Genomic DNA, 14,761 nt, shown 5'->3' with positions numbered 1-14,761 from the left:
GCACTATCTTAAGATTAACTGTCTAATAACGCTGTCCTTGCAGATTACTTATAGATCATCAAATATTCCAATGTTGAGAAACGAGTGGACGGTTGACAAACATGGAACCATCAGTCTATGAAATACTTGAACAACTTAGCTTAGATTATAATTATTTTACATTTACAATTTACTATAACTTTGAGATTACAAATTGTTATTGTTATTTGACTATAAATGCTACAGCAAAACTGATTGCAAAAGGCGGTATACCATAGTAAACAACGTAATTTTTACACAACCATAAGTATAACTGATTCGTACACAACAAAAATTCCTTACTTTTATAACTTTGACCCCAGAAGAAGTCACAGCACCTTCAACGTAAGACAGTTGTAAACAAAATGATAATGTTACATCAAAAAGTCAGATTTATTTGACACTAAACCAATGTCACTAATTTTGTAATAAACACAAAACTCATCCTAATCAACATCAATGCCATCCAATGTTAATCTATTGGAGTCCTCACCATTTACCAGCATCCTAAGACCATCTTTTAGCTCGGCCACGCCTTCTTCCAAAACCGCGCAAACCGGGAATATGTTTACACCACACACCCTTCTTCTTAACTCATCATACACCTCTTCGGCCCCCGCCTCATCGATTTTATTAGCCACAATCAACGCGGGTCGATCCGACAAACCCTCATTGTAAAACTCGAGCTCCAGAATCAGATCTCTTAATTGTTCCCATGGCGGGACCCCTTTTCTACCGTCTAATGCAGCAGCCAAGTCGAGAACATAAGCGAGAACTCTAGTCCGTTCTATATGGCGGAGAAACGCATGCCCGAGCCCACGGTTTTCGTGGGCCCCTTTTATAAGTCCGGGAATATCAGCAACAGTGACTGATACATCATCGTAAGTTAAGTTTCCTAAATTGGGCCTTAATGTTGTAAAGGCGTAATGGCCTATTCTTGGTTGTGCTTTAGATAATGCTCCTAGAAGTGTGCTTTTACCCGCGTTTGGCATTCCCACTAGACCGACGTCGGCTATGCTTTTGAGTTCTAATATGAGAACCGACTCTGAACCGGGAGATCCGGTTGTGAGTGATGAAGTATCGTCGTTTTCGTCTTCTAGTACTTCAATGTCGTCAGCCTTTTCTAACCCGTCGTGCTTTTTATGACTATATTTTTTATAAGATTTTGAGAGAGAGACGTTACCTAAACCACCTTCACCCCCATGAGCTACAATTATCCTTTGACCTGGTTCGGTCAACTCCGCAACATTATAGTCAATTTGTTCTTCTTCTTGTTCGGATTCTTCCGTTTCATCTGATTCAGATACACCATTGCAAGTCACTTGACAGGAACTTACTTTTTCTTCATTTGAAAAGTCAAAGTGTTTCAAACCAACATGAGACTTGATTTTGCTACTCGTATTTGAAGGAACTTTAGGTACGCTCGTTTCATTGTCATTACTCTCGAGAGTTGTAGGAACATCCCACGGGTTCAAAGGCGCCGAGGATCCCTTTGCAACCATAGAGGGCGTCTCACCCTCAACGAGATGAAGTACGGTGCCAACAGGTACTAGAACAACCTATTAGAAAAATATTGGTGATTAGTAATATTAATACTATTTATGTTGAACATATCATAATGGGATCGGATCCAAATAGATATTTTTCAGTACCGACCAAGGTTGACTCAAGCAGTTTTTTGTATCTTCTTTAAAGACTTTTGCTTTAAATAGCTTATGCGGTAAAATATGACTACAAAACTATAGTCTATATAAGAATTTTTAGAAGATAGTGATTTAATAGGGTGGTATCTTAAAAATATAGAGTAAAATGCCATGTTCGTCCCTGAGGTTTGGCCAATTTTGCAACTTTCAACCAAAGCTTTGTTTTTCCGCATCTGGATCCAAAAGGTTTGAAATCTAGCCATTTTCATCCGGCTCGTTAACTCCATCCATTTTTCTCCGCTACGTCACGGTATTTCCGTCTTTTTGTTAACATAAAGGGCAATTCGGTCCTTTTCACTTTATGTACAAGCATTTAGAATAATGTACAAGTATTCAAAATACCCATGATACAAGAAAACACGTAGGTAAAAAGACAAAAATACCCCCGACTTAACGGAGTAAAATTGATGGAGTTAAAGAGTTGGATGAAAATTGCAAGATTTCAAACCTTTTGGATCCAAATGCGGAAAAACAAACCTTTGAACGAAAGTCGCAAAACTGGCCAAACCTCAGGGACGGAAATGGCATTTTACTCAAAAATCTAATTTGAGCGACTTTCAACTCATTTGACATTCTTCCTTTTTATCTAACTTTTTGATCTTACACGTCAAATATGTTAGAAATCATAAACATATCCCGAATCGACCCACTAGCGTGTAAATGGGTTGAAATCGCCGCTTCTAGAAAATGACAAAGAAAACAATGTAACGGAAAATACCTTGTCATCTCCTCGGCTTCCTATCTTATTTTTTGAAGCCCCATGCCCCCCTCTCTTTGCGTTCTGTAAAATACCATATTCATTACTCCTAACTACAGATCATGTGTGAGATCATGTTTTAACTGTAGAATATATAAAAGGGAAGGAAAATAACATACAATATGATGTTGTAAGCTACTCAAATCCCAAATTGTTGGGGAACATTCTAGAATCACATCACCGCCTCTTCCTCCATTGCCGCCTGAATTCCCCAGATTAAGAAAAGGTTTAATTTCATAATTAGTATTAATTATAGAGTGAGTTTCAAGAATTGTGAATTGTCCTTTATCTTTATACCCATTTACAGGCGCTGTCCTTTATGTTTAAAATTGACCAGTTTTGTCCTTTATGTTTTCATATCATACATGTTTTGTCCTTTAGGCCTAACCCAGTTAGTTTTTTCAGTTAAATTTGGTCATGTGCTTTGCACATGAGGGCATTTTTGTCAATTCAAAGGTTGCAGAAGCTTTGAGCTGTAAATTTGCCGTTGAACTTACCTTTGAATTGACAAAAATGCCCTCATGTGCAAAGCATATGACCAAATTTAACTGAAAAAACTAACTGGGTTAGGCCTAAAGGACAAAACGTGTATGATATGAAAACATAAAGGACAAAACTCGTCAATTTTAAACATAAAGGACAGCGCCTGAAAATGGGTATAAAGATAAAGGACAATCCTTGAAATTCACTCTTAATTATATAAACATAAGTACAGTAGTTTGGTCTTGATATAAAAAGGGTTAATAAAATAATTATGTATACATAATTGCTCACCATCAGCTTTCCCATGACGCACGTGTCGACTGCGGTGGAAGCTAACGCAACCATTACCACCGTCTCCACCTTTAGCACACAGCCTACGGCGGTCTATCATTCTACGTTCCTTTAATAATAGAAAAAAAAAGTGAACAGATAACGTAAAATGGCAGAAAGCTTATTTGAATACAACAAAATAGAGACGAACCTGTAAGGGTGCAAGCTTTGGTTTTTTGAAAGGGGTATCTGAAAATCCAGAAGTTTGGAGAATCCATGGTGTTTTTTTGTACTTTTGGAAGGCCTCCAGATAATTAAGAGGGTTCCTACAACGTACCCACATCTTTAACGTACTAGCTTACTCGCTTGATTTCTGAAAAAGAAAAACATAAGAGGAGTTGAAATGAGTGTTTGATGTCACAATAATCATGTTTGTTGTCAAATTTAGTTAAAAGGTAGTTTCATATATATAACAGTTTGTTTCCTGTCAGTAATGATTAGAAAATTCGACACAAATCCATGAAATACAAACTAACAAAAATAAAAACCGTAGCTGATTTGATCATTTTGACAAGGATATCGATAAACAAGACATGACAAGTTATATGTGACCTGTATATCAGCATTATATGGTCTTTGGCTTGCTGCTCTTAGACACGGGACATTTTAAAAACTTATCTGAAAACCTAACTTTTAGACACCCGTCTATTAATTTCTCGTGATACTTATGTCTGTATTCTTCAAACTCAGGATCAACATTATTTTCATCTCTAACTCGCTGACTCATCGTACACACGTATCTTGCAATATGTCAAACACAACAACTGAGCAGCATGAAATCACTTGTATTACAAAAATATCACCAGCAATTTTATATCGAAATTAACGAGTATGTGAACCGTTTGGGTGAAATGAACTTCCAAGTAAAGGTATATGAATAGTTAATCAAATTAGAGTTGCAATTTCCTATCTAACAAAGTATATGTGTCAAGAGAACACAAAAATAAAATAAGAACAAGAACAAGAACCGAAATCGCGTTGAAGATTACTCATATTATAAAGACAATTCCACTCAGACAAATCATCGAACAGCTGGTGGGCATACACTTTTCTTTTCCAAAACATTTTCATAGGCAGATAGATAATCTCAGTAATAACTTTGTACAAAACTAGTCGTCAAGAAACAAAAGTTTTCAACCAAATAAATATTCAATAAAACTTTCTACGTAAAAGAAAAAAAAGTTACAAGAGTAGTTACCCGTGAGCTTAAAGGGCCGGTGGACAACTGAACGGCGGTGATGCGGATGGAAACTGCAGCAGTGCATCGGAGTTTCGGTTATGATGTGGTGGCGGCAGCAGTTTGCAGCGACGGCCGACGGCGTGCTTCTGGTTCAGGAGCTATTTGCAGACTGGATTAAAAATAATATAATGAGTTAAATCTCATTTTAGTCCCTTTGATTTGGGTCATTTTGTCAGTTTAGTCTAAAGGTTTCATTTTTCGTCTATGGGTTCAAAAAGATTTCACCGTTGTCATTTTAGTCCACTTGGTTAAGTTCATCCATTTTTTCTGTTAACGAGGAGGGATATTAGGTCATTTTATATGACTGAATTGCCCTTCTAGTTCACCGTATAAAATAACCAAATTACCCTTCTCGTTAACAGAAAAAATGGATGAAGTTAACCCAGTGGACTAAAATGACAACGATGAAATCTTTTTGGAGTCACAGACGAAAAATGAAACTTTTCGACTAAACTGGTAAAATGACCCAAACCACAGGGACTAAAATGACATTTAACTCCAATATAATTTAGAAATTATTTTGTGCTGCCAACGTAGGGAGGCCCGTATCCTCTTCTTGGGCCTGTATCAAAACCCGTGAATTACATAAGTTAAATAAATGAAATACTAAGTTGTTGATAATGAAAATTTGTGAATTATAAAACAATATTTTGAGATAATATATATTTACAAAAATAAAAGATATAATACGAAGGGGTGATGTAACAACTGAAGCAGGAAAACAAATCTTGGACTTGTGGATTTGTGACTTGTGGCACAACTAGTTACTTATTTAGGTATAGATATATTAAAAATAAGAGACGGCCAAAACACGACCAAGACACAATACACATTATCTATGAAGGAGACTTCAATTCAATATAACAACCTTGTACCATATCAGTATCATTGTTTAAGAAAATGAGTTGTTTAGTTAAACATGTCTTGTACGGGTGCACTACTGGCACTAAAGGGGTCGTGTTAAACACATCCCCTTGTATTAGATCCATGTAGAGATAAGAAAAATAATAACAATCCCTTAAAATAAGGTATCTGTCTTCTCTTTCTATCTAAAAGAGAAAAGGATATAAGTCACTCGGGCTAAAAGTGAAACGACGAAGGTAAACACTTTTGGCTATACATTAGACATGTTAAGGTTTACCTGATGAGTTCGTAAGTTGACATGTTTAAATTTTAGACTAACTTTATAATGACAACATAACTGATTCCATACTTTATAAACACAACTCATTTTACATTACCAATAGGCATGTAATTAAATATTATTTCTCTTTGTATTAAAAGTAATCAAATAGTTTTTAGAATTATTTGCTTCAATGTCGAAAAAGTGTTCAGCGCCAAAAGAATTACACTTCACAAACACAAAAAGAAGTTGGTGAAATATGCATTGCCAAATGCTTTTCACAAACCACCAAAGGATACGAGGTTTAGAACTACCATTGCACATATATTTTAGATTCACCAAATGATGAAAACTACATTCCAAAAGTACAAAAACCAGAGTTATGCCTTAAAACAACACTTGCAGATGAAGTGTTTGTTAATACTACAATTTCAAGTTTAAACTACCCACCAAAGTTATATCTAGTTTAACCTCTTGTGTTTATAGATTTTCCATTGATTGAGAACAGCTTCAACACCTTCTTTCAAGGTTGCCGGTCTTTCCAACTTCTTGTTCCAAAGTACTGCCACTGGATATCTGCCAATCGGGTTGTACTCGTTTAATTCATTTAGAGCTGTCACGACAGCATCATATACGTCTTTGTCATATTCATTTTTCAAGCTTACAATCTTCTCATCTTCTTCATCCAGAATCTCCTGCATATACATGTTTCACTTTCATAATTTCACACACCAAAAGATCACAAACATAAAACTTTTTAGCTTACTCGTCAAACTATGACTGAAATTACATCCATGTTTTAGAAGGGAAAAAAATTACTACTTAAATTTCCCTACTGATCATTCCAAGATTAATCTTGATTCATTTGAGTTCACAAGATATGCCTAAATTTACCTAAACATCTTTTTGAATGGCTAAACTTGCACACCATGGGGATTGAACCCTTGACCTCTTACTATCCTAAACCCTATCTAACTCACCAACACCATTGGGCTCATAGTTGTCGATAGCGAATAGTGACAAGGCACCTATAGGCTACGTAGCGAATAGCGACAAATAGCGACGGCTATTTAATAAATAACGATTACACTAGAAAAAGAATTTTGAAAATTTTTATATGTATATTACATCAAAATACCCTTGTATATATGCTATTTTACATGTATATTTAACAAGAACCTATAAATCCAGCTGTTTTATAGCTATATCTAATTGATATTAACATCAAATATAAATCCAGCTATTTTATAGCTATATCTAATTGATATTAACATCAAAGAAAAACCTAACTGTCGCTAAGTTAGCCATTGATCGCTAAGACCCATATAGCGACACTTGGTCGCATGGCTACATAGCGCGTTATAGCGGTCGCTAAAGCCGCTGTTAACAACTATGATTGGGCTATTCCCAAGTGGATTAGCCAAACATTTGATCATTTTAAAAGTAGAGATGAATTTTCATAAATGATGTATAAACGGAAATAAAAGCTAAGATTTTCAATAAATGCCAATCGTACAAAGATCACTGTAGCACAAATATACATATAGCCTACTTAAGACAAATCCAACTGGAGGAAAGAAGGATATATAATACCTTTCTAATCCCTTCAACGGTTATGACTTTAAAGGGATGCCAGCTAGTGTCCCGGAGATGATTCTCCCACACAGATGCCACTCTTTCGCCATACTTTAACCCCTCCCTTTTGTTAGAACAATGTCTCTTAGCAGCAGCAATAAAAGGCTTTTCATCAAGCTCTCCCATTCTCTTCACAAAAACACGAGCATGACTAGTATTTCCACTCAGACCCTATTGTTCAAACAAACAGGAGTAAACGGTAGTTTCAATAACAGTAACTAACATACATTTATCTCAACGACTTAACTCTGGTAGGCATTGATAAACATACAACTAAACTAATTATATAAATAAATATAGTAATTAAGGAAACAAACTCACATAAATTAGCTCTTTACGACTTTCCACCAATTCATCATTGCTTATACGTTCTTTAACTTTTAGCGATTGATTAAGAAATTCCAAATCCTCAAGTTCCTCTTCTTTTACTCTAAGATCATTTTGAATTGATTCCAATTTGTTCTTTGCTTTATGATGTTCATCAGTCATGTGTTTAATCACTTCTAAGGCTTCCTTCATTTGCTTGATCCTTAGCTCCAAACATTGCTTTTCGTCAAGCTTCTTTTGAAGCTCAATAATTTTCTGGTGAATTTTTTCTTTTTCTCTCTGTCATGGTTTTTATTATATGAAATAGAATTGCACGAAAATAATAAAAGAACACATGATTAAATCTGAAAAGTTTGTTAACCAACCTTTAGATCCACTGCTAGCTTCAACCCTCTTTCATTTGTCTTATTCTGTTCCAAAACTTCCAATTCAATCTGCCAAAAAAACATTTTATCACATAATTTAATTAATATTTTCGTCCCTGTGGTTTGTTAAAAATCACTATTTCAGTCCATTAGTTTAAAAATTGCGATTTCAATCCCTGTGGTTTTACTTTTGTAACCATTTCAGTCCACCTCCGTTAACCCCATCCATTTATTCTGTTAAGTACACGTGAATTGACCATAGTGCCCTTATATATAAAAACAGAAAGATATCTAAATGAGGTAATTACTGTTTTCGTCCCTGTGGTTTGTCAAAAATCACTATTTCAGTCCCTGTGGTTTCACTTTCGTAACAATTTCAGTCCAGTCTCCTAACACCGTCTATTTTAACGTTAATTTTTTAATGAAATACCTAAATTACCCTTGTGTTAATTAAATAAAAAACCATGGAAATTTAAAAGAGTGTATTCTAGGACCCACTTGTTAAAACACAACCCCACGCTACCCTACCCCACCCCATCCCTGCTCTCATTTCCGGCAAAAGTTTCCGGTCATCTTCTCCGGCATCACAACCCCACCCTCTTAATGTCCGGCAACGCATTACCCCACCTAAATTAATATCTTCCTAGCAGCATCAATTAACATACTAACTTTGAATTATAATGCTTGCCTGGACATTTTCTCATTCTAAAATCCAAAATTAAAATTCTGGAACCATATATGTAAAAATAGTGCCAGACTTCTACTTATATTGAAGCAACGGTGGGTCGAACCCTACAATCCAATTTAAGTCCATATGTCATATAACAATAAAATCATATAAATCCAATAATAAAATCATATAATTCCAATAATAAAATCATATAAGTCCATATTTAATTAACACAAGGGTAATTTAGGTATTTCATTAAAAACTTAACGATAAAATAGATGGTGTTAGGAGACTGGACTGAAATGGTTACGAAAGTGAAACCACAGAGACTGAAATCGCAATTTTTAAACTAATGGACTGAAATAGTGATTTTTGACAAACCACAGGGACGAAAACAATAATTAACTTATTTAGATATCTTTTTGTTTTTTATTAATAAGGGCATTATGGTCAATTCACGTGTACTTAACGGAATAAATGGATGGGGTTAACGGAGGTGGACTGAAATGGTTACAAAAGTGAAACCATAGGGACTGAAATCGCAATTTTTAAACTAATGGACTGAAATAGTGATTTTTGACAAACCACAGGGACGAAAACAGTAATTAACTCTTTAAACTATAATCTAGTATATTCAGAAAAAATACATATGTAAAACAAAATCTGAGTACCATTCTCTTCTCATCATCAAGCTTCCGTTGCTCAATTTCATTTATAGCTTCACGTGCTTTTAATCCCTTTTCACGTTCTTCCAACCGCCGTTTGGTCCTTTCATGCTCATCAGTAATCATTTTAAGCAGCTCCTCCGTCGCCTTTTGCATTATTTCCTTATCTAATCCAACAACCATAACAAATAAAATCAAACTAAGATCCAACGATTACATATATAACTAAACTTTGACAAACAATCTTGAAAATAATACCTCTATTAAAGTTCTCGGTCATCACCTCTTTCTGTTTCATAGCCGTTTCCAGTTGAACATCTATTTTGCTTATTTTATCATTCATTTCTTCGGTCCTTTTGTCCCTTTCGTGTATCATAGCTTTCAACCCACAAATCACTGATTCATCTTCTTTTTGAACATCTGCGACAGTCTTCAAATCACCATTTTTTCTAAGATAATCACCAATAACACCATCACGGTTATAATCTTCAGCGGTTGCAATCCACGCATACAACTTATCATCTTTGCACTTTTCCCTATCAAACCAGTCTTTCCTACCATGCTTGTTCACCTCAAACGCCTTAATAAACTTCATGACATGGTAAAATCCATCCCAGGTTTTCCCAAATTCAACAACAGCAAGCCCTGAGAAACCGTGCCATTTCAAGAGAAGATGATCTTCGACTGGGCTGTAACCTTCTGTAATCCAATCGGCTGTTAGTTTTTTACCACAATCGTTCTTATATTCAACAGGAATGTTAGAAACCACAGCCATCCAAGGCCAAACAATTAGCTCTTCATTAGCATTTCGGTTTGGAGTTAGATTTACACTTGTGGAATCAAAGCACTTGATTTTAGCATGAAAGTCCCTCTCTAAGTACTCAATCAATCCCGTATGTTTAGCTTTTTCTTTATAACTAGTAGTTTTTGATTTACTCGCAATCCGATCCGCATGCCTGAGGAGGTCATTGTAACTGTAGTCTTTACTTTCATGACAAAAGGGACATTTTAAAAACTTATCGGAAAACCTAACTTTTAGACACCCGTCTTTTAGTTTCTCATAATACTTATGTCTCACGTTTTCTTCAAACTCAGGATCAACTTTATTTTCATATCTAACTCGCTGACTCATCGTACACACGTATCCTCCTGCAATATATCAAACACAACAATTGATCGGTATGAAATCACTTGTAACAATAAAACTTGTTTGACTTGTATTACAAAAATATCACCAGCAATTTTATATCGAAATTAACGGGTATGTGAACCTTTTGGGTGAAATAAACTTCCAAGTAAAGGTATATGAAATTTATATGTGTCAAGACAAGACAACAAATGAAATATGAACAACAACCGGAATCGCTTTGAAGATTACTCATATGCAAGCATAAAGACACTGGCTGTTTGACAACATCTGAATGGTTAAGTGTTGAATCAGTAAGAGGTCTGAACCATTTAGAGCCTTTATAATGCTTAACCGAGGCAAATGTCTGACCCATTCAGATTAGAGGTCTTAACCATTCAGACTCTGTATAATGCTTAACCATTCAGATGTAAATGTCTGAACCATTTAGACATCTGCTCGTGAAACAAACAGCGTGAACCATTAAGTGTTGAACCAGTAAGAGGTCTGAACCATTAAGGGCCTTAAGAGGTAAACAAACAGCCCTAAGCTACATTCTCATAAACAAACAGGTTCTTCTTCGCAAAATTTGGGGGAAAATAAGCAATAAATCCAATAAAAGCATACTTGAACACAATAAAAATCAAACGTAAAATCGTAATAACTAAATCTGAAACTAATTTATAATTTGAACTGCAAATAGTAGCTATTAACGAAAACTGTTAACTAGAGTAGTAGACATGTTACAAGAAAACTAGAACTTAAAAGTATTAACTAAATCTCAAAGGAATCTATAACTTCAACTGTTGCTATTAACTAGAAATGTGACAATATAACAACGATTAGAGTTGATACCTTGAAGTAAGACTGAGAAACAAACAAAAACCCTAAGTTGGAATCGCTAGGGTTTGTCTGCAATGGCGGAAGTGAACGTGAACAGAGGATTGTGATTTGGGGGTTTTTAAGTTCAAGGGTTGTGATCAAAATTCAGATGGTTTCTTTCTTTCATGCAGCAGCTGTATGGCTATTTCCCGTACTGCTGACGTGGATTTGACATTTTATAATTGAAATAACCATGTACCGTATTGTGGTAAAATGGAGCTAATATTCATAGAAACCTTTTCTCTATCTCATAGTCTCCATCCACATGGCGGATTTATGTTCAAACATCGGATTCCTAGAAACCCATTTGATTTGTAATTTATAGTCAAAACGTATATAGAAAATTGAAAAGAAACCCATAAATAAATTTTGGGTGAACCCATTGCCATAAATGGGTCAAGGCACTGTTTCAAACTATGACATCTCAAGTTCGAATCCTGATTCTCTGTTTCCACCCTCTCCACACTGGCATTCCCTACCAAGCACCTCCTTTTCCCGTAATTGGAATTTTGTAATATGGTGTTGTTGCTTGAATGGGTTGTGTACGCTACGCTTAAATGTGTGGTATATCTAATTTAATCTTCTTGGATTTGTTTTGTTGTTTTTGGACCAAGTCTAGCCATTTGGTGGATTTTTGGATTTTGGATGGGTGTGTAGTCGAGAGTGTAATGTAATGCAACGTTTTCAAAGGATAAAAAACTCGTAAGGCACAACTCTAGGTAGTTTTTTACTTGTAAAGATATTCGTATTTTAGATTATGTGCTTTTAAATTTCTAATAACGATGTTCTTTTTATTATGTATCGAACTTTTATTACGTGAACCTTACTTAATTCGTACCGTTGAACCGACCCGGATTTTTTATGTTCAGACATATGAAATTAGAGTATCTAAAAAGTGAACCCAGTAAAAAAAATTTCTGGATCCTACACTGTCCATCCATACATATATATAGAGAGAGAGAGAGATAAAAAGGTGTAAAAACAGTGGAAGCCGATAAAAACCTAACAAAATATTCTTAAGCTTCACAAAATTAAAATCCCAAACGTGCCAAACCAATGATCTCTGATAAATATAGCCTTTAATACTTTCCAGCACTTAGGCCATATGTATTGGAAGTGTAAACCATATGCATTTTTAGCGATATGGTTGTCACATCACATTACCCAAACCACATGCAAAAATCATGTAGTTCACCCTTGTGGATATTATATGCATTCATAATTGTTTTTTTTTTTTCTATTTTTTTAAAATTTAGACAAAAGTTACAAAAGTAAGATGAAACATAAAGAAAAAAACATTTTATAAAATTAAAATGCGGAATTTAAAAACAAAACAAAAACAACAAAATACCGAAGCGGTCGTTGTAGATATCTTCTAGCCTATCATTCATCTCTAGAAAGCGCTCGTTGTAGATATCTTGTGACCCGGAAGCAGTTTTCTTTTGTGAACCACTTCTCCTACCGACCAAACGTGGGAGTTTGACAAATTCAGGGAATTCGTCTTCATTGTCCGACTCGTTTAAATCAATGTTCACCCGACCGTCCGACGATTGGCTCGCATTTTGGGTAGACGAAGAAGACATCGACTTCTTGGACGACCTATTTTTCATTAACAGGACCATGTGCCATTTAGAACTCTTCCTTAAAAGATCCCACGGTTTAAGATATGGGAAGGGTCTTTTCCTTCTTTGGTATTTAACCAACGCATTTTGTTGTACCATAGCATCGTCTTGGCCGCTATCTCTAGCGGCCCACATTCTATAGTAGATTACGTTGTAGTCGGAGACTTTCGTCCTTATGTCCCGCCATTTACTTGTAATTTAGTCTTTCGAACGATAGTCGTCTTCCATTTTTATTTAGGTAAAAAAAATTCATAATCTGCGCCCAAAATCTATTTTCCTTTTGATAGTTCGCTACACATTACCAAGTATAAACATATACATACATACATATATATATAGGGTCAGGATTTAGAGAAAACGATGAAAAGTGTGAGAACAATGAGAATGGTAATGGATCGTCCGATCAAAACAATCTATGGACTAGACTGGTGTGGTGGCGTTTTCGTAAATAACACCAAACACCAATTCTATTAAGTGGACGCGCTTTATTAAGAGTAAAATGGGTAAAACATCCTTTCCTACATAAAACGCCATTGAAATATAAAACGCCAAGTAAATACAAAACGCAAATTTTATCATTGCGTAACTTTTTTTCTTTGTTTTAGTTAAGGTCTTAGCCTACAAAAACGCCATAAAATGTAAAACGCCATAATATATAAACGCCAAGCCTTACATCCGGATAATTTTTAATTGCATTTATTGTTACTAGTACGGTGCCCGCGCGATGTGGCGGGAACGACACTTTGCACTGCGATACTCATTAAACGTCTCATGATATATTGTATAACACATAGGTTAGTTTTCTTATTCGTAGAATTTTGTACTCCCTCCGTCCCATTTTAGATGTCATGGGGCCCACATTCACACAATTTAAGAAATATTTGAGTATTTTATTTTTTGGGTTGTAAAATGACAATAATGTCCTTAGAAATGACAATTAAATTGGGACAACAAAAAATAGAAGTTTGTAGTGGTAAGGGCAAAACTGGAAATTATATTTACATTTTTGGAAATGACAATTAAATTGGGACAACCAAAAGTGGAAATTTGGACATTTAAAATGGGACGGAGGGATAAGGGGATTCTTTCCACTCAATAGCCTTTTGGATGTTCCTTAATGAGACTAAAAAGCACAAGATGTGTAAATATGAGTTGTGAAGAGTTGAGACATAGAATAATGTCCTGTAACTTCATTGTTACAAACTAATTACCTTGAACCAATATTATTGCATTGGTTACTTTAATGAGGTTTAGACAAAAGCATATGGTATTAAATATATAATATCTCTAATTTTATTTATATATTTATTATGGTTATTTGATCAAGCATACTAAAATAAATAAAGTCAACCAGACATGAGCTAATAAAATAACAATCAAAAGGAATTTCGCTAGAACCAACCTCTACTTAAATTTAACATCACTAAATAAATTTACAAATAAAAAGCATAAACCCTAGACCTACTTTACAGAAATTCAAGAGAAAGCACCTTTGGCACTTCCATCGAGTGGGTAGAACATAAATAAGTTCGCAATCAGGTAAACATAGTTAGCTATTTACATGGGTTAGAACCGATTAGGGCTAAAAATGCCTATCAAAACCCATCTTTTGCCATTTTCAGATATTGACAAAGAGTGATAGTTGGGAGCTCATTACCATCCGTTTTTTCTTCTAGATTTTGGTCATCTTCAACACTATTGTACCTTTCCTTTCTGATTCAGTTGTTGAGACCAATTTGTAGAACTGTTAAGGACAACATAAAGAATATTTTAACATTTTATAGATAATTGGTGTGTTGAATATGATTAATGATT

General features: G+C 35.0%; 2 protein-coding genes across 3 annotated transcripts; both read right to left on the bottom strand.

Moving 5' to 3' along the window:
* Nucleotides 1–293: 293 nt before the first annotated feature.
* Nucleotides 294–4,648, bottom strand: LOC110940039 (probable GTP-binding protein OBGM, mitochondrial). The gene is made up of 6 exons (XM_022181598.2): nucleotides 4,490–4,648; nucleotides 3,443–3,604; nucleotides 3,253–3,361; nucleotides 2,598–2,680; nucleotides 2,440–2,502; nucleotides 294–1,577 (listed from the first exon to the last, which is right to left on the bottom strand). The coding sequence occupies exons 2-6, from the start codon at nucleotides 3,572–3,574 to the stop codon at nucleotides 465–467; spliced, it is 1,500 nt and encodes a 499-aa protein (XP_022037290.1). The 5' UTR covers nucleotides 3,575–3,604; nucleotides 4,490–4,648; the 3' UTR covers nucleotides 294–464.
* A 1,309-nt stretch (nucleotides 4,649–5,957) lies between these two features.
* LOC110940037 (factor of DNA methylation 4) lies at nucleotides 5,958–11,548 on the bottom strand. Of its 2 annotated transcripts, none has more exons than XM_022181597.2 (7): nucleotides 11,298–11,548; nucleotides 9,575–10,462; nucleotides 9,323–9,483; nucleotides 7,982–8,050; nucleotides 7,611–7,895; nucleotides 7,248–7,460; nucleotides 5,958–6,349 (listed from the first exon to the last, which is right to left on the bottom strand). In XM_022181597.2, the coding sequence occupies exons 2-7, from the start codon at nucleotides 10,446–10,448 to the stop codon at nucleotides 6,116–6,118; spliced, it is 1,836 nt and encodes a 611-aa protein (XP_022037289.1). In that variant the 5' UTR covers nucleotides 10,449–10,462; nucleotides 11,298–11,548; the 3' UTR covers nucleotides 5,958–6,115. The 2 variants fall into 2 exon arrangements, with proteins under 2 accessions (XP_022037289.1, XP_022037288.1); XM_022181596.2 differs by having other exon boundaries at nucleotides 9,575–10,465; nucleotides 11,298–11,547.
* Nucleotides 11,549–14,761: the final 3,213 nt, after the last annotated feature.

The sequence above is a fragment of the Helianthus annuus genome, chromosome 5 (genome assembly GCF_002127325.2).
Source record: "Helianthus annuus cultivar XRQ/B chromosome 5, HanXRQr2.0-SUNRISE, whole genome shotgun sequence".
Classification (NCBI taxonomy): domain Eukaryota; kingdom Viridiplantae; phylum Streptophyta; class Magnoliopsida; order Asterales; family Asteraceae; genus Helianthus; species Helianthus annuus.
Note: the sequence above shows the minus strand (reverse complement) of the source record. Positions and strands in the feature narration are given on the sequence as shown.